At 43.6% G+C, this 23377-nt stretch overlaps 1 protein-coding gene across 3 annotated transcripts in view; it reads right to left on the bottom strand.

Moving 5' to 3' along the window:
* RALGPS1 (Ral GEF with PH domain and SH3 binding motif 1) overlaps window positions 1-23377 on the bottom strand; it is a 355807-nt gene that overhangs the window by 27189 nt on the left and 305241 nt on the right. For all 3 annotated transcript variants that reach the window (XM_030535186.1, XM_030535187.1, XM_030535188.1), the window contains 3 exons: window positions 6078-6204; window positions 4960-5111; window positions 219-270 (listed from right to left, as the gene is read on the bottom strand). In XM_030535186.1, coding sequence (XP_030391046.1) covers window positions 219-270; window positions 4960-5111; window positions 6078-6204 — 331 coding nt within the window. The remainder of the gene's footprint in view (window positions 1-218; window positions 271-4959; window positions 5112-6077; window positions 6205-23377) is intronic.

The following is a 23377-nucleotide window of genomic DNA, read 5'->3' as shown; positions in this document are numbered from 1 at the left end:
TATGATGCATTTCTTTTCAAAATGTTTGTCATTTCTCTTCCTAAGAATTAGTTATCAATGATTTGAGAAGGATCTCCTGATTCCAATTTTTTCCTGTTACTGGAATATCCCTATTTTGGCAATTGTAACAGTTTCTTAGCCCCTAAAAACAACTAGCCCCTTAGTGATTTTATGTGGTATTGAGTGAGGAAAAATGAAGACACTGAGTTATAACTCACCTTTCAAGCCCTGAAGACAGCTCCTCACTAAATTCTGAACTTTCACTACTTCCTAGAAAAGGAAGAATATAAATAAGTGAAAAGCTCAAGGAAAATTAAAATTGCAAGAATGTGGAATCACTAGGAAAATTTTGACACAGTACTATGGAAACTGATCACTGAAGCTAGGTCTGAAAGTTCCAATCTTTAGAGATCAGGATAAAATCTGACTTCAGAAATAGATTGCATGCTCCTTCCTGTCACTATGTAGTTCCGATGAATGGGCGGCTGCTGCTGATTTTAAATATACAACGTTTAAATATGTCCTTTTGTTTTAATTTTCATGCTGCTGTACTCCTACAGAACTTCAATACTGCAGGAAGACAGAATAAAGTGAGGCCTGTAGAGTGACCATGGATTATTTCTATCCCAACATTTAAAAATTAAAATAAAGCTATTAGAGATGAGAGTCACTGCCTTTTTATCAAGCAACAGAATTTGTAACATGGAGAACATATTAGTCCTGTGTCAATGTTTGGAACCATGTGATGTTAGCTTGATGCCATTTACATCAATGGTCTCCTGTCCTCCTCATGTCACTCCTACCTTACCATTGACCCTAGAATAGCCATCTGACTGAAATGCAGCCTCAGCTGTGCAGAAACAGATCTTGTGATAATCTGTCAATGAGTGACTTGCTAATGCTTAGTATAAAGCAGAGTGGGTTGTCTCTCAGTCCTGCATTTACCTCTTGGTTAAGGAGAATTCAGAAGTTTAGTGAAAATCCCAAGCTCTTCTTGGTCAAAAGTACTTCTGGCCTGTCCATCTCCTTTCTACTATGGGGATAGGCTAAATCACATAAGGAAGTGCCTGTGAGGATCCACAGGTCTTAAACCTGGGTCTGCAGTTCCCCAGGCAGCCTTTGCATTCTGGCTGCCACCTGGAACCCTGCTAGTAGCTAGGGGCTGAGAGACTAATGGAACCCTGGTCCCATCAGAAGTACCACCCACGAGTGTCCTGACTGGAGGCTCATGCTCTCTGATTGGTTCAGCTGCACTATTTAAACCAGCAGGAGGCCCAGGAAGTGGTCTCTGCAACAGGGTGAATTCCTGGCTGGCTGCTGCATCAGAGCCTGCCTTTTCACCTGACTACTAAGCCCTGCTTTTCTGACTTGTCCCTGGATCCTGCTTCCTTGTCCTGTTCCTGATCCCTGACCCTGGCATCTGACTCCAGCCCTGGCTTGGGACTCCTGACTCCGGCTGTTACCCTGGCTTGATTTATGACTCTGACTCTGGCGCTGATTCCTGGTCCGACCTCTGATTCTGGCTCCAACCCTAGCTTGACTCTTGATTCTTGCTCCGACCTCTGACTTAATTCCTGATTACGGTTCCAGCTCTTGGCTTGATTTGGCTATGACCACTAGGTCTGACTACTCAAGCCTGGTTGTGATACTGGCTTTCTGCTGACTACCGTGCAGCTTCTTAGTACTGTTCGAAACATGACTACATTAAACAAGCACTAGTGAACTTTTAGTGCATGGCAGCAGGGTCCACCTTCGCCAGTTAGTTTGTGACACACTAGTGCGTGCTAGAATTTACACCCCTCTGGTGTGGACTAATGCAGTGTAGATAAGTCCATAGTCACACCTTTATGCCCATAACACCCTGCTTCCACCAGAATCCTTCTTCTGTAGAACCCTATTGAAGCACTTGTCTCACACAGGCCAGACTTACTGGCCCTGTGTTACTCCTGGGGGAATTTTGCACCACTGGCAGAATTCATATCCCACACAGATGTTTTTGCTTCCCTGCAGAAAAATGACTTTCTGAGGGGGAAGCAAAGGAAGCTGCAAGAATAGTCACGCACCATTCCCGAGCAGCGCAGGTACAACCTTTCAGGCACCCAGTGCAGCCAGCAGAGAGGTAAATCACCATGGGGCTAGGGACACCCTAGCCAGTGGCTTCTACCCTGAGCCGGGATCAGCTGCTAGTCCCGGCTGTGCTGGAGGCAGGAGAGGATGGGACCTTCCTCTTCCCCTACAAGGAGTGGCTAGGCCTGTGTCAGACCCACCCCCAGAAACCTCCCCCAGCTGCAGGAAGCTCAGCATCCTCCTCTGCTGCCTGCCCCCATCACTCTTCAGCTGTGGGAGGAGGGGTCACTATACAGGGAGCTGCTCCCCCATCCACCCTACCCCTGTGCATCCAGACCTCCCATACCCAGACACCCCTGCAAGCTCCACCAGGTACATCCAGAATCCCCCTATCCCTCCATACCTGAACCCCACCCCACTGAACCTCAACCCCTGCATCTGGAGCCCTCCTGCACCCAGACCCCCACCTCTGGACCCCACCCCTTCACCCAGACAGCCCCTCACTGAGCTCCCTGTACTCAAACCCCCACCTTGATGCAGCACCCCCTGCACCACCCTGAGCTTCCACATCCAGACCTCCACACCACTGACCGCCAACTAGCTGCAACCAGACCCTACCCCACCAAGCCCACTCCCCCAGCACCCAGACCCCTCCGCTGAGCCCCAAGAACCTTCATCTGGAAACTCCTGCAGAGTCCCATTGCCCCTGTACCTGGAACCCCGCAACAAGCCCGTGTGCATCCACATCCCCCCACACCTAGCCCCCCACCCACTGAGCTGCCTGCACCCAGATTGTCCCACACAGAATCCTTTTACCCCACACCTGAATCCCCCGACACCTAGCCCCCCACCCACTGAGCTGCCTGCACCCAGATTGTCCCACACAGAATCCTCTTACCCCACACCTGAATCCCCCCACACTGATCCCCTCCACACTTGGATCCTGCCTGGCTGAGCGTGCCTGCCCACAACTGGTGTGCCTAGCACAGAGGGGCAGGGCCCCAGGGTGTTTCTGGGACAGGCCCAGGCCTCGTGCTGTGTCAGGGCTTGGTGCAGCCTCACCGCTGAGTCCGTGTCTTGGGCGTTGCAGGGTGATCTTCCTCCATTGTGCAGCTAGTGTCCTGTGCTCCCCACTGCCATGCTGGAGCCTCTGCATTTATTTATTGACAAATACAACTTGCAGAATTTTAAAATATTGTGCACAGAATTTTCATTTTTTTGGCGCAGAATTTTTAAATGTTTTGGTGCAGAATGCCCTCAGGAGTATTACTATGTGATATGCTAGCAGCTGCTAGTAAGATGGCAAGAGTAAGGTAAATTAAATTTCGAAGATTCAGCCTCTGGCTGAAACGATGTAGATTTCGTATTTGATTTAATCACAAGGTATCTTGACATGTTAGTCTGGGAAGGAACCTGTCAGCCTTAACTTTAAGGCCAATTTGCTTTTGCAAGCAGCATAACAATGACATTTTCATGAGGAATACACTAGTGAATGAAAAAGTTAATCTTTTTTGTTTCAGCTTTACTTTACAACAAACCAGAACTGGGACAAATGTCAGAAGGATCAGGTGACTAATTTAAATGACCGTATTGCACAGTTCTGCCTTTAGAATGGACATTTGTTTCAGATTAATTTCCTCAAAACTGCAGATTGAAAACCCCAATTTTTCCTATCTTGAATAAGTTATTTTGATTTTCTTCCATCTAGACTTGAGCTACAGTAAACCAGTGAAAGACTAGACAAGGTTTTATGGCTCTAATTATTGACAGTACGCTTCTTTAAACAGTTCCTACATCCTTAAAAGCATCTTGCACTAATGCTCTTCTTTCTTTTTACTAAAAAAAAGAACAAGAAGTACTTGTTGCACTTTAGAGACTAACATTTATATGAGCATCAGCTTTCGTGGGCTAAAACCCACTTCATCAGATGCATGCAGTGGAAAATACAGTAGGAAGATATATATACACAGAGGACATGAAAAAATGGGTGTTGCGAAACTAACTAAAATGAGAGTAATCAATTAAGGTGGTCTATTATTAGCAGGAGAAAAAAAACTTTTGTAGCGATAATCAGGATGGCCCATTTTCAACAGCTGACAAGAAGGTGTGAATAACAGTAGGGGGAAAAATTAGCTTGGGGAAATAGGTTTTATTCTGTGTAATGACCCATCCACTCCCAGTCTTTATTCAAGCCTAATGTAATGGTGTCCAGTTTGAAAATTAATTCCAATTCTGCAGTCTCGCGTTGGAGTTTTTGAAGGTTTTTTGTTGGAGTATTGCCAAAGTCACAATACTCCAACAAAAAAACTTCTAAGGTGCCACAAGGCCTCCTCGCTCTTTTTGCTGATACAGACTAACACGGCTACCACTCTGAAACCTTTCTTTTTACTGTGGTTTGCTCAGGTTACTCTGCTTCCTATCTGTTCCTGGTAATGCCTTCCTTATAAGAGAATCCCCAGGCCACCCTCACTTTACACTAATACAGGTTAAAAACATGGGTCTTATGCAAAAATAGCTCTCACATTTATTCTCATTTCATTAGTGAACTTTTTGGTGGTAAAAAGTGCTGGTTTGACATCCCATATATCTACAGCATGGACACTGGCAGAACTTCCCCCAGACCCTCTCTATCTTGTTCTAGCAAGACAATCTCTAGCAGGAGAGAATAAATCTGTGTGGACGAGTTGAGCTAAGCGGCACAAAAACTGAGTGGGTTCACAAGGCCTCTGGGCAGTTGAGAGGTGGTTCCAATCTACTTCCTCCAAAAAAAGTGACCAATCTTTTTTTAGAAGCTAAACAACCTTTCTGCTTCTGTAGTTACAGGTGCCACTGCATACTTCAAAGGAGCAGACACAGACAAGCAGAGAATTCAGCAAGCCGTAGAGTTCTTACCTATGGAAATTCCATTGGTGAAAACTGAGTTTAGAGTGTGGTTTCTGACAGGACTGTGGGATTCTAGGACACTGTCATCCAGCAGGTGGCGTGGCTTCTCTGTTGGAAATGTTGCACTTTTACTTTCAACCACACTGAACTGACACATCATACTGGAAAATTGGGAAAGAAAAAGCAAAAGCTCTCACGTAATCTGATAACATCCATTCACTCTCATTTTTTCCACTCAGACTTTGCCTCACCATACAATGATCATAAATGTCAATAAGTTCTTTAGTAGCATGCAGTTAAATGGGACTTCTCACATTTTCCTACTGCTCGTACATAAGCTGCATAAAAACCTAATCAGGCTTTGGATTTAGTAGTGTGTATGGTTAACCATTGTTGTATTTGTGCAGATGGGAATTTATTACTTTTAATTTATTTGCTCTGACTCCTCACTGTACAGAGGCTGTGTAATCTAGTGATGAGAAGCATAGACAGAAGACTGCATGCTCTGCAGCTAATTCATTGCTGAATGAATCCTCAGTTAATCTAATCAACGAACACTCTGTGACACTAGACAAGTCACATGAGCTCTCTGCCACAGTCCATCCACTTGTAAAATTGGGTAGATGTAGAAACTTTAATTGAAAAGGAGATGCTGTCACTGATCTGAGCTTTCTCAGTAAATGGTAAAGAGGGAGCCTCTCTCTAACCCATACAATTCAGCTAATACAGTGCAGAAAGGCCACAACTTTTCTGAACAGTAGTGGGTGCCAAAGAGATTGTAATGTTCCTTGGATGGATCATTGAGATGTTAAAAATCTGTTATGCACATCAGACATTCACACAAATCAAAGTGGATAGTATAAGAATGGCACTGAGGTGAGTATTGCCAATTTTTGCTGGCACTAGCAGGAAGCATGGTATCAGTGAAACCAACAGAAACATGTTAAGACATCTTTCTGGAAAATCCTGAAGCATACAAACTAATGCCTGAATCACTCCTATAGGACTAGAAATGGGAGAGGGGCATAAGAGGAAAACTGTCTGAAATATCTAAGAACTTTCAACTGCTGGATTAATCCCTAATGATGCTTCAACTGACAGAGGCTGAGACAGTGTGGAGCACCCACTTGTTTCCCAGGCTGTGACTCTTCCTGTGTCTTGGTACAGGAGCGGTTGGGAGGCTGGCTGCCACTGAGGCATCAGGACAAGTTGGTCTCCTGCTGAACCTCACAGTTGCTGACACCTCTGATGGACCTAAAAATAGAAAAAAATTAATGCTGAACTGATGCAAAAAACAGAAATTTCAGGGGCTGGTTTTGATTGTTTTCTTTGTTTTTGAGAGGGCTCAGAAATCCAGCAGACTTTCAGAAATAAGGTCTCATGATTAAACAGCCACTACTTAAACTGAATTGTTACAGATCTCAAAAGGCAGCTGCATTTATGAAATAGCATCTCTTGCCTACTGGGTTACACCATCTGTTTCTATAAAGGATCCATCCAGTTAAAGCAAAATGGAAATGGAAGTCATCCTCAAAACATTCCTGCACATATTTTTAATGACAGACTCCCACAAAAAGTCTTGGCCACTTACAACTGTGGGATTTGCCAACACATAACTTGCACGGCCATAAAATCAGTTTGTGCTTCAGAGGTAAGCAGTAATGTCTAAGAAAACATATGTTCTGAATTTGGTTCGAAACCCCATCCAGCTGTAAACAGTTTGCTCATATTGACTCATAGCATGAATATCTGAGAGAAAGCGGGGACTTTTCATGTAGCTTACAGCCAGACAGATGTGTTATTTCTCAATTATTTGTGATCTTTGGGAATTTAGGGAAGTCTCACTGGAAATTATCCTCCTTCTCATTTCCCAGATTTTATCAGGGTACATAGTCACGATGGTGATCATGCAAGACTACTCTCATCCCTCCTCCTGAATGCTGTCTGCAAGAGGCTTGCAGCGCTCTTGGCCATGAAGCAGAGAAAAACATAGTTAGCAACTTCTTATGTCTTTGGAGGTAGGTCACTGCACTTGAGGCTGTTCTTTGTTTCACAGTAAACTGTTTAGTTGTGACTTTAACACTGGTGACAGATTCTAAAGGGATGGCCTTGGAAACAGGCTGCTCAGCTTGTCCCCAGTCCAGGTACAGTTCAGGCAACACCAGTGTACAATATTCCATAGAGAACACTTCTTGAGGGTTTGAGGAGAGCTTAGCATATGTGGCCTTTCTGCTGAAATGGCCCCTGGGGGGCAACTGTAATGGAAATTCTGTGATATGAAAAGCCATGTCTAACTGACCAAACCTCCCCCTCTCCTCACCCCAAGTTTACAGCTGAGATGTCTTTTTGGTTTGGAGGAAAAACTTCTGGATGCCTGTATGTGCTGGAAATAAATAGGTGCCTTCAGCACCCGTACAGAGGAGCTTTGGTTTAAAATGCTCCTAAATTGAGCCAGAGGAACATTCCATTGCATAGTGTAAGAGTTGGGTTTGGAAAAAGGCTAATATCAGGAACAGCTGGGCATCTGCAACACAGACCAAACACCATGAACAGGACAGGCATAGGATCTGTTCCACAACAGTTTCTCCTGCTTTGGCCTGAGAGCTCATGGTGCAGACTGTAGTGAGTCAAAGAGCAGTTGCTTCCTCAAGAAAGAACAGTGCATCCATTAATAAGAGGGAGCTGCTAACTGGAAAAGAGTTGATATAAAATAGATCCAGGACTTTTTACTGTCCAGTCCAGCCATCAGCCTGGAGTTTTACTTTTTTATTTTAGATAGACCTTGGTGAAAGACTATTTACATTGTAATTTGTCCATACTATAGGCTCAAAGATGCCACCATGAGCTATGCATAACTAAAACATGGGGTGGGGCTCTGCTGGGTGGGTGTGCACTGGGGGGGCATGCCAGGGCTAACAGCACCAGCCGCCCAGGGTCTGCTGAGCAGCAGCTGCTCCAGCCGCCTGGGGACTGCTGCCAGGGACCGCCAGCACTGGCTGCTCCAGCCGCTTGGGGACTGCCAGCACCGGTCGCTGCTGAGGGCCACCAGCAGCAGCTGCTCTGGCCACCCTAGGGACCACCAGCAGCCTGGACCACCTGAGCAGAGGCTAGGGAGGCTGGTCCCATGCTGCTCCAGCAGCAGCCGGTGCAGCTGGCTGCAGGGCCACCCAAGTGGTTGGCTGCAGAGCCACTCCAGCAGCCTCAGGTGTGGCTATCTCTGGGGCCACCTGAGCAGCAGGCCCCGGAGCCAGCTACTTGGGCAGCCCTAGGGTGACCAGATGTCCTGATTTTATAGGGACAGTCCTGATATTTAGGGCTTTTTCTTACATAGGCTCCTATTACCCCCCAGCCCTGTCCCGATTTTTCACACTTGCTGTCTGGTCACCCTAGGTGCTGTCTCTGTCTGGTCACCACACTAGCTGCTGCAGAAGTCACGGAGGTTGTGAAAAGTCACAGAATCCGTGACTTCTGCAACCCCCATGACACACGAGGAGCCCTAATTATAATTCCTTTTGAGGAGACTAAAAGAGCTCTTCAATCAAGCAGATATTATGACACCAAAACACTAAAAACTAAACCTGGTTAAAAAAAATGGTGAACCCTTCTTAATGTATACAAGAGGAGTGGATAACTCAGATTGGGGATAGGTTATGAGGCCTTTCACCTCTAAAGCACTTGTTCCAATCAGACTCTGTTGAGGAATAGCTGGCTTGTTGGGGAGGGTGAAAGCAGAAGGGGGATATGGGGCCTTTCATCTTAGGGCACCAATTCAAATTTGACCATCTCATAGTGACTTACAGTCGTTGCTATTTCATCTCTCTTGTGAACATAAGAATATAAGAATGGCCACACTAGGTCAGACCAAAAGTCCATCCAGCCCAATATCCTGTCTGCCGACAGTAGCCAACGCCAGGTGTCCCAGAGGGAGTGAACCTAACAGGTAATGATCAAGTGATCTCTCTCCTGCCATCCATCTCCACCCTCTGAAAACAGAGTCTAGGGACACCATTCCTTACCCATCCTGGCTAATAGCCATTAATGGACTTAACCTCCATGAATTTATTTAGTTCTCTTTTAAACCCTGTTATAGTTCTAGCCTTCACAACCTCCTCAGGCAAGGAGTTCCACAGGTTGACTGTGTGCTGTGTGAAGAACTTCCTTTTATTTGTTTTAAACCTGCTGCCCATTAATTTCATTTGGTGGCCCCTAGTTCTTATATTATGGGAACAAGTAAATAACTTTTCCTTATTCACTTTTTCCACACCACTCATGATTTTATATACCTCTATCATATCCCCCCCAGTCTCCTCTTGTCCAAGCTGAAAAGTCCTAGCCTCTTTAATCTCTCCTCACATGGGACCCGTTCCAAACGCCTAATCATTTCAGTTGCCCTTCTCTGAACCTTTTCTAATGCCAGTATATCTTTTTTGAGAGGAGACCATCACATCTGTACACAGTATTCAAGATGTGGATGTGCCATGGATTTTTATAAAGGCAACAAGATGTTCTCCATCTTATTCCCTATCACCTTTTTAATGATTCCTAACATCCTGTTTGCTTTTTTGACTGCCACTGCACACTGCGTGGACGTCTTCAGAGAACTATCCACGATGACTCCAAGATCTCTTTCCTGATTAGTTGTAGCTAAATTAGCCCCCATCATATTGTACGTATGGTTGGGGTTATTTTTTCCAATGTGCATTACTTTACATTTATCCACATTAAATTTCATTTGCCATTTTGTTGCCCAATCACTTCATTTTGTGAGATCTTTTTGAAGTTTGTCACAGTCTGTGTTGGTCTTAACTATCTTGAGCAGTTTAATATCATCTGCAAACTTTGCCACCTTGCTGTTTACCCCTTTCTCCAGATCATTTATGAATAAGTTGAATAGGATTGGTCCTAGATCTGATCCTGGAGGAACAGCACCAGTTACCCTTCTCCATTCTGAAAATTTACCATTTATTCCTGCCATCATTCCCTGTCTTTCAGCGAGTTCTCAATCCAGGAAAGGATCTTCTTTCTTATCCCATGACAACTTAATTTACATAAGAACCTTTGGTGAGGGACCCTGTCAATCGCTTTCTGGAAATCTAAGTACACTATGTCCACTGAATCCCCCTTGTCCACATGTTTGTTGACCCCTTCAAAGAACTCTAATAGATTAGTAAGACATGATTTCCCTTTACAGAAACCATATTGACTTTTGCCCAACAATTTATTTTCTTCTATGTGTCTGACAATTTTATTCTTTACTATTGTTTCAACTAATTTGTCCAGTACTGACGTTAGACTTACCAGTCTGTAATTGCCGGGATCACCTCTAGAGCCCTTTTTAAGTATTGGCGTTACATTAGCTATCTTCCAGTCATTGGGTACAGAAGCTGATTTACAAACCATAGTTAATAGTTCCTCAATTTCACATTTGAGTTCTTTCAGAACTCTTGGGTGAATGCCATCTGGTGAAAGGAGGTTATTGTCTAATTCCAGTGCCTGATGAACTGGTCCATATCACAACTGATCTCCCTAATGGTAGTATCTGTAGTGAGATTACTGAATGAACAGGAAACAGGTTATCCTGAGAGGTAAGATAGGGTGGGGAAGCTTGTATGGCTGCTGACAGTGCTGTAACTATTCGATGGATGAATAGAGAATTTCAGTCCCCCGCACTAAATTCAGTCAAATTTAAAAGAAAGTAATGCATATTTCATCAAACTGTCCAGGATGCTGAGCAGAGACAGGACCCAGAAAATGCTGTTTCTTCTCCCTACAGGAAATTCCTGCTCTTCTTTTAGGAGGGGACTGACACCTCGTTAGTAGATTATTTATAGTTTCTTTTGGGGGGAGGTGGGTAAGTAGAAGCGATTCCTTTTAAATGAAACCCAAAAACGATTACTTTTTGTGTTTGCTGTAACTAATAAGGGTCGGAACACTATTACACTACAAGACACATGTTCATATTGGCATGCTTCTTCCTTTATACTGTGTGGCTCGAAAGGCAACATTTGAGAATCAAATGCACATATTGACTTGCCTTCTGGTATTTTATTCCTTTACATACAGAAAAAAATTCGAAACTTCCACATAAAACCCATAGAAGTCCTGTTATTAATTTCTGCAGTCATTCACAATGTACAGACTGAATGTAATCAAAGATACAAAGCCAAGATCAGTTAAATTAACTATCAAAAAACTATATAAATTCCCTGTCTGAATATGAGTTTTTCTCTTATTTATTATTTAGAAGTAATGCTTTGAGAGACGCTTTCTTCAAACATTAGTGGACCCTATTACATTCCATTATTGACATAAATAATTTGAGGATGATCAACTAGAAATATCCAGTGAAAGTAATACTGCAGGCCCTGCTTTATTGCCTGGTACAAAAAACTTCTATAATGAAGATGATTATGAATATCTGTCAAACCAATATGGGTGCTGTTCACTGTACTCTAATCCCTCAGATGTTCAGTCAACTGGAGCTCATTTCAGGATTCCTATACTTGTATGAAATACCTGGATGTCTACTTGTAACTGAATATAGTTAGCATCTAGTAATTTGATCCATTTTTGTCAATCATTTTAATCCTCTACAGACCATAGTTGTCTTACTGCAATGAAACTGTCTGGCGCTTTTTAGCGTACCGGTAAAAGCTACTTATACAGTACAAGCATTTAGATTAGAAAGTAATGATGGATTGGTAACCTGTTTTTGAGGAGTCTCTTCATTTGATTTGCTTATTTTTCAATAAATTATTAGAAATAATTCTTGAAAGGAGAATAGAACATATTATGAATTAATGTTAAATTGCTACTGTTAATGAAATTTAGCACTGAACTTGTAAACAATTATCCTTAGTTGTCATCCATAAATGGCTAGGACCTCCATTTAACATCCTATTTTACAGATGACCCCTCCAGCAGCATAGTACACCCTGGCATAATGCTGGAACACTGAGGTCAGTATTGACTTGGAAGAAAAGATATTCCCTACTGAATCACCAACATCAATTTCTGCAGAATCTGGCTTTTTCCTAGATTTTGCAGAATAAAATGCATCAGCTCTAAATTGATTCCAAATACAGATTAGTAATGATACATACATACAAATAAAAAACAAACAAAAAACTGAAAGAGTTCGCCAAGACATTTCTAAGCTTTTAAGCCAAAAACAGCTCATAAAACGTTTATGGCATACAGTTAAAACTTGAACCCAATTTAACCCAGTGCAAATCCATATCTTAAGATGCCATTTTTGACTCAGCTCCAGAAATCAATGCACCCAGCATTTATTTTATCCAGTACTGTTGTAACACAGGGCTTTGTAACTGGAAGAAAATTTCCCCAGGAAAGGTCTGCAACTGTGGATCCATGAATTATTCAGTTAAATCTCACCAGCATTGTATCAATCAACAAAGCTTGGTCTTGTGAATAGAAGTCCGAATCAATGCAGATCCCAGAAGCTGCACACATTCACTGCACACGTAGATCAGCTGCATTATGCATTTAAATGGTAAAAGCAGCTAAAAAAATCATATCCACTGTATGACAGCATACTTATACTATACAAAGACACTTTTGACCTTAACTCCATGAAAACAAAACCAATTTTTCACTGGAAGACTCAAATCCACTTTGTGCCAGTGAAGGTTAAACCGCTGCTAAATTCAAGCTTTCCAATTTCAGCTTTTGGTATTAGTGCTATTTTAAAAAATTACAATTATATTTTTATAATGTGGAAAATATATATTTTTTACCCCAAAGGAAGAAATATTTGTATTTGCTCCAACTTTCAAAAAATGTCACCTTCAGGCAGATACAAGGCTTGTGACAGTTAACGAAAGTTTCAAGAGAAGGAAAATGGCTGGCTATAATGATAATAATACTCATGCAACCTATAGCACTCCAGCTATAATAATGCCTGCACACAGGAGTAAGCTGTCAGACTTGTACGTGACTATTAAGAGTCTCAGTTCCCTAATGCTGACCATGAGAAGTGAATCATTCTTCAGTGGAGAACTCAAGGATTTGGCTGCACAACTCTTACTAATAGTAAAGAGGGGCTTAAGTTACCCTTTGAAAACAGAGCCCATTGGCCCAACTCTTATTTTCATACATGTGGACGGGTGTTCTTCACAGTGAATTTTGCAACACAGTTGCTTTTTTAGCATATGTGCAATCAGAGATGAATGTCTATGAATAGAGCCCTACGTGGATACAAAATTTGTATCTGCATCTGATCCACGATCCGCAAATATGGTCTGATATCCACATCCAGATGCAGATATCCCTGGGTATAAAGTGAATATCCACAGATTTGCAGGGCTCTATCTCTGAATTTTACATCAAAATCAGTCCATTAATATTAATCTGTATTTCAGTAGTGCATAAGCGGTTCCAACCCCATTGTGCTAGCCATTGTAGAAATACATCATAAAGAGCTTTTCCATCAGAAAGCGTCAAGGTGCTTTTTTGAAACTGACAACATGGTTGCTTTTCAACATATCATTTAAGAGCCCTAACAACAGTGCTTCCATAGAAATAACAGTGAATTTCACCATTGACAAGGGGAGCAGAGCAGACTACTGATTTGAATGTGGTATCACTCCAACCTGAAAGAGCTTTGCTGTTTTGCCTAACCTTCAAACATGACTCTATCCGTTATTCTAATCTAGTGATTAGATTACTCTCATGTGGAGGTTTGACCAATATAATTTGTTGCTTCGTTCTTCTGAAACAGTTTTTTTTTCCTTCCGTGCAAATTAAAAAATAGTCTTTGGAATCCGGGGGGTGGGGGAGGGGAAGCAACCAAAAAATCTTGGGTTTGGTTGAAAAAAAAATCTGTTGTTCAACATTACCCCCAGCAAGAGACTACTCTAAAAAGAATAAAGCTCATATAATTTATTAGGTTTTATTTCAGAGTGTAGACTGCTATCCCAGACCCTGCTTGGTGTGTTGCAAATGCCTAGCCTTGTTGCTCAACAGTAAAGTTCCAGTCTCTAAATTCAGTTGAGATCAAGTGATTTTTGGTGTTTTTTTCCATTAAATGAGATCATCTGCTACTGAAAAGTCTCCTATTTATTCTCCTTGGCCCCTATCCTAGTGCATACTGTTACCATGATTGCTATTCTATCATTATGGCTTTCAGGGAGACAAAGCACTTTTAGCAGGATTTTCCAGTCACCTGGCATGGAGAAAGGCAAATTTGGTTTTCATTATTTCTCAACATCATTGTCAAGACTATGCTGACATGTACAAGAAAATAATGTATAAAACTATCAAAACATTATTTAAAAAAACTGTTCACATTGTGTAACTTGAGAAACACAGAAGAATGTGATGAGTGCTGTTTAGAGAACTGTGGCAAGAGCATTTGGAAAAGTTTACCACATATCTTTAATATCCCAGAGGATTATACTGTTTTTTCCTTTGCATAATTTTTCCATGAATAATCTTCCAAATGTTATAAATGAATGTTGCTTTTACAACCTTTTATTAAAACACAGGAACACATACAGTCTCTAGAGGTTAAAAAAAAAAGTTATAGTCCATTAGTTTTCTTCTTAAAAAAATATCAACAAATAAACTAGTAAAAAATGTTCAGAGAGATGCATAAAAGGTGAGCTATTCACCATTGGCTAGGATAACAGAAAGAATACCAGAGACTTTTCAGGGAGATAATTTTCAACTTTCATGCTCCTCTGTATATTTTCTCCTAATTTATTTGTTGATTTTTGTTTGAGGAGAAAATTAATGAACTATTTTTTTTTTAACTCTAGAGACTGTGTGTGTTCACATATGTGTGTGTAAGAAATAAAACTGATATTCAACAACTCTGTTTGCTAAAACTTACTGTTGACATTCAAAGCCACAGGGGCCTAGGAAAAACTTGCCAGTATGAATTTACTGTTTAGGTTTGGGTTACAGTTGAAACTTTCAAATAACGTAACTACCTACAAAACAGACTACAAGTAAGAACTTCAAAGAAGAAATCTATCTGACTGGGGAAAACATCAAAGTTGGCACAAGAAGGGTTAACTCTTGACCTGTAGCTACTGCAAAAGATTAGTTCTTCAAGTGCTTGCTCATATAGATTCCAATTCGGTGTGCAAGCGCCGTGTGCACAATTGTTGGAGAATTTTTACCCTAGAAACACCCAGTGGGTCGGCTGTGGAGTCCTGGAGTGGCACCTTAATGGCACTGGATATATACCCCAGCCGACCCAGCGCAGAATGGGTGGGTTCTTCACACGGAGGAAAAGGGATATTCTCTCCAGTTTTCTTTCTCCCCTCCCTCCCATCCTCCCTTCCCCATCCCTCTTCAGGGACCCTCTCACGAGCAACTCCTTATACAGGAGGTCCAAACGCTCCTGTCCTTGGGAGGGATCGAGGAGGTTCCAAGGGAGCTAAGGGGCAGGGGTTTTTACTCCCACTACTTCCTAATCCCCCAGGCCAAGGGTGGGCTTCGACCCATCCTAGATCTGCACGGACTCAACAAATTCATGGTAAAGTTGAATTTCCACATGGTTTTACTGGGGACCATTATTCCTTCACTGGATCCTCAGGACTGGTACGCCGCTCTCAACATGAAGGACACGTACTTCCACATAGTGATTTACCCGCCGCACAGGCGCTTCCTCCGCTTTGTGGTCAATCATGAACACTATCAATTTGCTGTCCTTCCCTTCAGCCTGTCCACGGCCCCCAGGGTGTTCACCAAGTGTATGGCCATCGTGGCAGCCTACCTTCTTCGTCAACGAATCCAGGTGTTTCCTTATCTCGACAACTGGCTCATTTGAGGCGAAACCAAGGACCAAGTTCAATTCTATGTTCGATTTGCCGTAAGCACGTTCCTCCAGCTGGGTCTCCTGCTCAACAACGGAAAGTCGATTCTGGAACCAACCCAGAGAATAGAATTTATTGGGGGCAGTCCTGGATCCAGACTTGCCCGCGCTCTCCTGCCGGCCGCACGCTTTCAGTCGATGGCAAGCATCATTGGCGAGCATCATTGGCAGCCTCCTAAACTTTCTGACTTCCATGGTAAAGACGTGCCTCAGCCTTCTGGGGCACATGGCTTCGTCCACTTACATAACCAGGCATGCCAGACTTCAGCTTCGCATGCTTCAGGCCTGGTTATCAACAGTTTATCAACCAGGTCGAGACAGCCTGAGTATGGTAGTCACTGTCCCGGAATCGGTTTTGACTTGCCTCCATTGGTGACTGGACCCCATGCTGGTGTGCGACGGAGTACCATTTCACATCCCACAACCCTCCTTGTACCTGGTCACAGGCGCATCATCTCTGGGATGGGGTGCCCACCTCGGGGAGCTCCAAACACAGGGCCTGTGGACTACATCCTAGCTGACTCTGCATATCAATGTACAGGAACTGATGGCAATACGCCTACTGTGTCAAGCATTTTGCAAGCACCTACATGACCATTGTGTTGCACTCCTCACAGACAACACCACGGTCATGTTCTACATCAACAAGCAAGGGGGAGCCTGGTCGTCCCCCATTATGCCAGGAGGCCATTCGCCTGTGGGAGTTCTGCATAGTCCACTCGCTACATCTGATGGCGTCATTTTTCCCAAGGGTCCAGAACATGCTGGCAGACTGCCTCAACAGGTCCTTACAGCCTCACAAGCGGTCGATTCTTCCAGATATCATCCACTCCATCTTCCTGAGATGGGGGTTTCTCCAGGTCCACCTATTCGCCTTGCGCAACAATCGGAAGGGCCAAGTGTTCTGTTCTCTCCAGGGGTGCTCTCAGGGTTCTCTATCGGATGCTTTCCTACTTCTGTGGAAAGACCAGCTTTTCTATGCCTTCCCTCCATTCCCATTGGTCCACAGAGTCATACTCATGCTGTGCAGGGACAAGGCATGCATGATTCTGGTCGCCCCAGCATGGGCTAGGCAGCACTGGTACATCACACTCCTGGAGTTGTCGGTAAAGCCTCCGATCACGCTCCCACTGTGGCTGAACCCGATCTCACAGGACCACGGACGGCTCTGTCACCCCGACCTGCAATCGCTCCACCTTACAGCGTGGATGCTGCATGGCTAACTCAATCAGAGTTACTCTGCTCACAATCGGTGCAGCAGGTTCTGTTAGGCAGCAGGAAACCCTTGACTCAAGCCACGTACCTGGCTAAATGGAGGCGTTTCTCCTGTTGGTGCAAGCAGCATGACACACCCCTGTTGCAGGCATTGATACCTCTCATCCTAGACTATCTCCTACCCCTAAAGCAGCAGGGCCTGGTGGTGATATCTGTCAGAGTGCACCTGGCAGCCATCTTGGCTTTCCATCCAGGAGAACGTGCTTCCTTTGTCTTCTCCAACGTTACATTTCTGAAGGATTTAGATCGCCTCTACCCACAAGTGCGACAACCGGTTCTGGCATGGGACCTTAACCTGGTCCTCTTCAGGCTCACAGGACCCCTGTTCGAGCCAATGGCCACCTGCTCACTCCTTTATCTGTCTTGGAAGACAGCCTTCCTTGTAGCCATCACTTCAGTGAGATGCGTATCTGAAATCAGAGCTCTCATGTCGGAGCCGCTGTATACAGCTTTCCATAAAGACAAGGTGCAGCTTCCCCCCCACCCTGCCTTTCTCCCCAAGGTGGTATCAGTATTTCATGTGAATCAGGACATTTTTCTCCCGGTCCTTCATCCGAAGCCGCACGCTATGCAGCAGGATCGACGTATGCACTCTCTGTACATTCGTAGGGCCCTCGCATTCTATATCAAGCGTACTAAGCCGTTTAGGAAAACGACCCAGCTCTTCGTTGCAGTGGCCGACCGGATGAAAGGCCTACTGGTCTCCTCACAATGCATCTCCTCTTGGATCACGGCCTGTATTCGTGCTTGCTATGATTTGGCCAGTGTCCCGACCCCATGCCTCACCACCCACTCCATGAGGGCCCAAGCCTCATCGGCCGCTTTCCTGGCCCAGGTTCCAATTCACAAGATCTGTAGAGCTGCTGTTTGATCATTGGTACATACCTTTGCCACTCACTACGCATTAGTTCAGCAGTCTAGAGACGATGACACATTTGGTTCAGCGGTTCTGCACTCAGCAATGTCTCACTCTGACCCCACTGCCTAGGTAATGCTTGGGAGTCACTTAATTGGAATCGATATGAGCAAGCACTCCAAGAAAAAATGGTTACTCACCTTTGTAACTGTTGTTCTTTGAGATGTGTTGTTCATATCCATTCCAAACCCGCCCTCCTTCCCCTCTGTTGGAGTAGCAGGCAAGAAGAAACTGAGGGGGTGCTGGGTCAGCTGGGGTATATATCCAGCTCCATTAAGGCACCACTCCAGGGGGCTCCACAGCCGACCCAGTAGGTGTTGCTAGGGTAAAAATTCTCAGATGATCATGCACGCAGCGCACGCACACCTAATTGGAATGGATATGAGCAACACATCTTGAAGAACACCAGTTGCAAAGGTGAGTAACTGTTTTTTTCCCTTTTAATTTAGGAAATACTAAAACACTACCAAATCCTGCTAATATAGATGATATACAAAAAGTCAGTAAATTACTCCTGCTGCCTTCTACAGACCAAACTAAGTACAAATTTGTAAAATAAAATGTCATCTTTGGTCAGCCTCATCTTGTCTCATTCATCCTATTAGGCTGCTGCAGACAGCAACCTCAGTCTGAATTTGATGAATTGTAGCATAATTTTTTTATCTTATGTGATATGTGTGCAGGGAATAAAGAAGGTGCTATTTGCTTTTGCTGTAAGATCCCTTTTATTCTGATAATGGAATTGTTCTGGAGGAATACTGTATAGGATAAAAAGCATAGTAGCTTCAAACCCAAAAGTGATAAATCATTTGAAAACTTCACTATTTTTCCCCTTTTTACGTTTAGTAATTGCCATAGAGGATCAGACCACTAGTCCACCTAACCTGGTACTCTTTCTCAGACAGTGGCTAGTCCTAGGTACTCTAGAGAAAAGTGTCTGGACTTAGTGATAATTAAAGTCTTGAGTTTGTTATAACACATCTAGTTTTGATGTCTCAATCTCTAACATTTCCTCATTTAAAAAAAAATCTGAAATGAGTAATCTGCCCCTGGGTGAAGTGATTGTCCAGTGACTGGGTATATAATGAAGGTTACCCTTATATGCTATCACAAGACATATGCTTCATTGCCATCCTCTCCCTTGACACTAATGTGTTCTTCTACATCGTCAGCCCATGAAGACTTTGCTGTGACTCTGACCTGGAGGTTTAGGGGTTACTCTGACCTACCCAAGGTGTGACCCCCAAGACTAGTAGCAGGCAGGAATGTCTCACTCTTTCAATAGGTCTGCCCACTGCCCAAAATAAAGAGTATAGCAGTAGGAATACACTACAAACCACCTGACCAGGAGGGTGATAGTGATTGTGAAATGCTCAGGGTGATTAGAAAGGCTAAGAAAACCCAATAACAATGGGGGATTTCAATATCCACATATTGATTGGGAACATAGCACCTCAGGATGGGATGCAGAGATCAGATTTCTAGACACCATTAATGACTGTTTCTTGGAGCAGTTAGTCCTGGAACCCACATGGCGAGAGGCAATTCTTAATTTAGTCCAAGATGTGAATTTAGCTGAATCACTTGGTAATATCAACTATAACATAATTACATTTAACATTCTCATGGGGGAGGGAGAGTAATACAAAATAAACAAAACAACCCACCTCATTAGCATTTAACTACACAAAAATAAGTAGGCCAGTTAATAGAAATTAAAAGGAACAATCACAAGAGTGTAATGCTTGCAAGCTGCATGGAAACTTTTTAAAAACACAATAATAAAGACACAAATTATATGTCTATCCCACCACCAGAGCTAAACAACAAAGTAAAAGAGGCAGTTAGAGACCAAAAGACATCTTTGAAAAATTGGAAGTCAAATCCTGCTGAAGACTATGGAAAGAAACATACACTCTGACAAGTCAAATGTAAAAGTATAATTAGGCAGGCCAAAAAAGAATTTGAAGAGCAAATAGCAAAAGACACAAAAACTAACAGCAAATTTTTTAAAGTACATCAGAAGCAGGAAATGTGCCAATCAGTCAGTGGGGCAACTCGATAATTGAGTTGCTAAAGGAGCACTCAAGGAAGACAAGGCCATTGTGGAAAAGCTAAACAAATTCTTTTTATTCTTCCCTGCAGAGGATGTGAAGGAGATTCCCATACCTGAGCCATTCTTTTTAGGTAACAAATCTGAGGAACTGTCCCAAACTGAAGTGTCAATGGAGGAGTGTAGCGGGGTGGTTACCCGCTCCTTCCCTTTGCAGCTTAAAACAGCCCAGGAGGGGGCTGTAGCTGGAGCCAGAAGCCTCGGCTGATGGTGGGAGTGGCTGCAGCTGGGGGCCACGCCCCAAACTGAGCAATAAGGCTGTATAAGGCGGCCAGGGGAGCCAGAAGCAAAAAGAAAGAGTCTTTCTCTGGCTGTAGAAGGAGAAGGGCCTGGCTGCTGGGAACTAGACAAGGTACCTAGTGTGGAGCAGGGCTGGGGAAAGGCAGTGGAGCTGGGGAGCTCCTGCCTGGAAAGCCCCAGGCTGCAGCCTAGGATTAGGCCAAGAGATACTGGGGTTGCAGGGTGCAACCCATGGGTAGGCCAAGGCAGCAGGTCCAAACCCCTTTGCTGATGATAAGTGGCTGATACTGCAGTCTGCCCCAGGGTGTGGGGCTAGACAATGACTGGCAGTAGCCAATATTGAAGCAAAGTGCAGATAGAGGGTGGGGGGTTCGCAGGGAGGGGAAACCCTGAGGAAAAGGGGTTGCTGACAGGGGGCAGAACCCCATGTAAAAGGGCACCGGGTTCAGGGAGTGATATGGGGGCCAGCCGGGACAGGTGGATTACTGGCCTGCAGATGGCACTCCGAGCTGGAATTTGACCTAATTCCCGAAGTAACCAGCAGGAGGCGCTGTGGGGGTGAGGCCGCCCGGTTACGAGGAGGTTTTGGAACAAATTGATAAAAAGTAATAAGTCACCAGGACCAGTTGGTATCCACCCAAAAGTTTTGAAGGAACTCAAAATATGAAATTTCAGAACTACTAACTGTGGTATGTAACCTATTGCTTAAATCACCCTTTTACCAGATGACTGGCAGATCGCTACAGTAACACCAATTTTTAAAAAAGGCACCAGAGACAATCCTGACAATTACAAACCAGTAAGCCTAACTTCAGTACCAGGAAAACTGATTGAAACTATAGTAAACAACAGAATGATCAGACATATAGATGAACACAATATGTTGAGGAAGAGTCAAGGTGGCTTTTGGAAATCATGCTTCACCAATCTACTAGAATTCTTTGAGAGGGTCAACAAACACATGGCCAAGGGTTATTCAGATATAACGCGGTAAAGCCGCGCTGGAGGTGGGAGGGGCTGCACACTCCGGTGGATCAAAGCAAGTTCTATATAACACGGTTTCACCTATAACACAGTAAGATTTTTTGGCTCCTGAGGACAGCGTTATATCAGGGTAGAAGTGTAGTACTTGGACTTTCACAAAGCCTTTGACAGGTCCCTCACCAAAAATTCTTAAGCAAAGTAGGAAGCCACGGGATAAGAGGGAAGGCCAGAGGATCAGTAACTGGTTAAAAGATAGGAAACAAAAGGTAGAAAAAAATGCTCAGTTTTCATGGTGGAGAGACGTAAATAGAGGGGACCCTCCAGGGATCTGTATGAGGGCCAGTGCTGTTCAACATATTCAACACTGATCTGGAAAAAGGGGTATACAGTGAGGTGACAAAGTCTGTAGATGATACAAAATTACTCAAGGTATTTAAGTCCAAAGTGGACTGTGAAGAGTTACAAAGGGATCTCACTAAACTGGGAGACTGGACAACAAAATGGTAGATGAAATTCAGTGTTGATAAATGCAAAGTATTATACATTGGAAAACATAATCATAACTATACACAAAAAATGATTGGGCCTAAATTAGTTGTTAGCATTGAAGAAAGAGATCTTGCAGTCATTATGGCTAGTTCGCTGGAAACATCTGCTCAATGTGCAACGGCAGTCAAAAAAGCTAACAGAATGTTAGGAACCAGTAAGAAAGGGACAGATAAGACAGGAAATATCATAATGACACTATATAAATCCACGATATGCCCACACCTTGAATACTGTGTGCAGTTTTGGTCATTCCATCTCAAAAAAGATACATTAGAATTGGAAAAAGTACAGAGAAGGGCAAGAAAAATGATTAAGGGTATGGAACAGCTTCCATATGAGGAGAGATTAAAAAGACCGAGACTGTTCAGCTTACAAAAGAGACGATTGAGGGGGATATGCTAGTGATCTATAAAATCTTGAATGATGTGGAGAAAGGGAATAAGGAAGTGTTATTTATCCCTTGACATAACACACAAACCAAGGGGGTCACCCAATGAAATGAACAGACATCAGGTTTAAAGCAAACATAAGGACATACTTCTTCACACAACGCAGTCAGCCTGTCAAACTCATTGTCAGGGGATGTTGTGAAGGCCAAAAGTATAAATGGGTTCAAAAAAGAATTAGATAAGCTCATGGAGGATAGGTACATCAATGTTTGGCTGATATCTGAGGGGTGATTTACACAGTCTCACTGAATGGGCCAAAGAGAACAACCTGTGTTGATGTAGGAGTGCTTTGGCCTGTAGCGAGTCAAGGTCAGCCCCTATGAATTCCAGGTGCTGCACTGTAGTGAGGGTTGATTTCTGGGTATTGATCTGTAAGTCAAGTTCTGTAAAAAAGTCTACTGTGGTTTCGGTAGCCCATCGAGCCTCTGTGAAGGAACAGACTCTAAGGAGACAATCGTCCAGGTAGGGATAGATCATGATCCCTTGGGAACATAGGTGAGCAGCCACTAATGAGAGAATCTTGGAATATGCTCTTGGGGCTGATGAAGGCCCAGAAGTGAGTACTCTGTACTAGTAATGGTCTTATCCTAGGGTAAATCTGAGGAACTATCTGTGAGAAGGTAGGATTAAGATATGAAAATAGAAGTTCTAAGGTCAAGGGCCAAAAATCAGTCTTCCTGTTCCAATGCTGGAATGATTGTTGCTAGAGTGATCATCTTGAATTTTTAAGCTTTCACAAGCTTGTTACGTGCTCTGAGGTGTAGTATGGGTCTCCAACCTCTCTTCCTCTTAGGTATTAGGAAATAGAGAGAGTAAAAGCCTTTGCCCCATAGATGTTGAAATACTGACTCTATGGCTCCTAGCTGGAGAAGGCTATTTATTTCTTGTCACAGTAAACTCTTGTGAGAAGGGTCCCTGAAGAGGGACAGGGATGGGTGTTGCAGAGGGGGAAGGGAGGTAAAATGGGTGGAATACCTATTGTGAATAATTTCCAAGAACCATCAGTCCGCTCTTTTGCGTTCCCAGGTACTGCAGAACATGGCAAAATGGTAGCCAAA

This window comes from Gopherus evgoodei, chromosome 16 (genome assembly GCF_007399415.2).
Source record: "Gopherus evgoodei ecotype Sinaloan lineage chromosome 16, rGopEvg1_v1.p, whole genome shotgun sequence".
Lineage (NCBI taxonomy): Eukaryota > Metazoa > Chordata > Testudines > Testudinidae > Gopherus > Gopherus evgoodei.
This window is presented reverse-complemented; position numbering and strand designations above follow the sequence as displayed.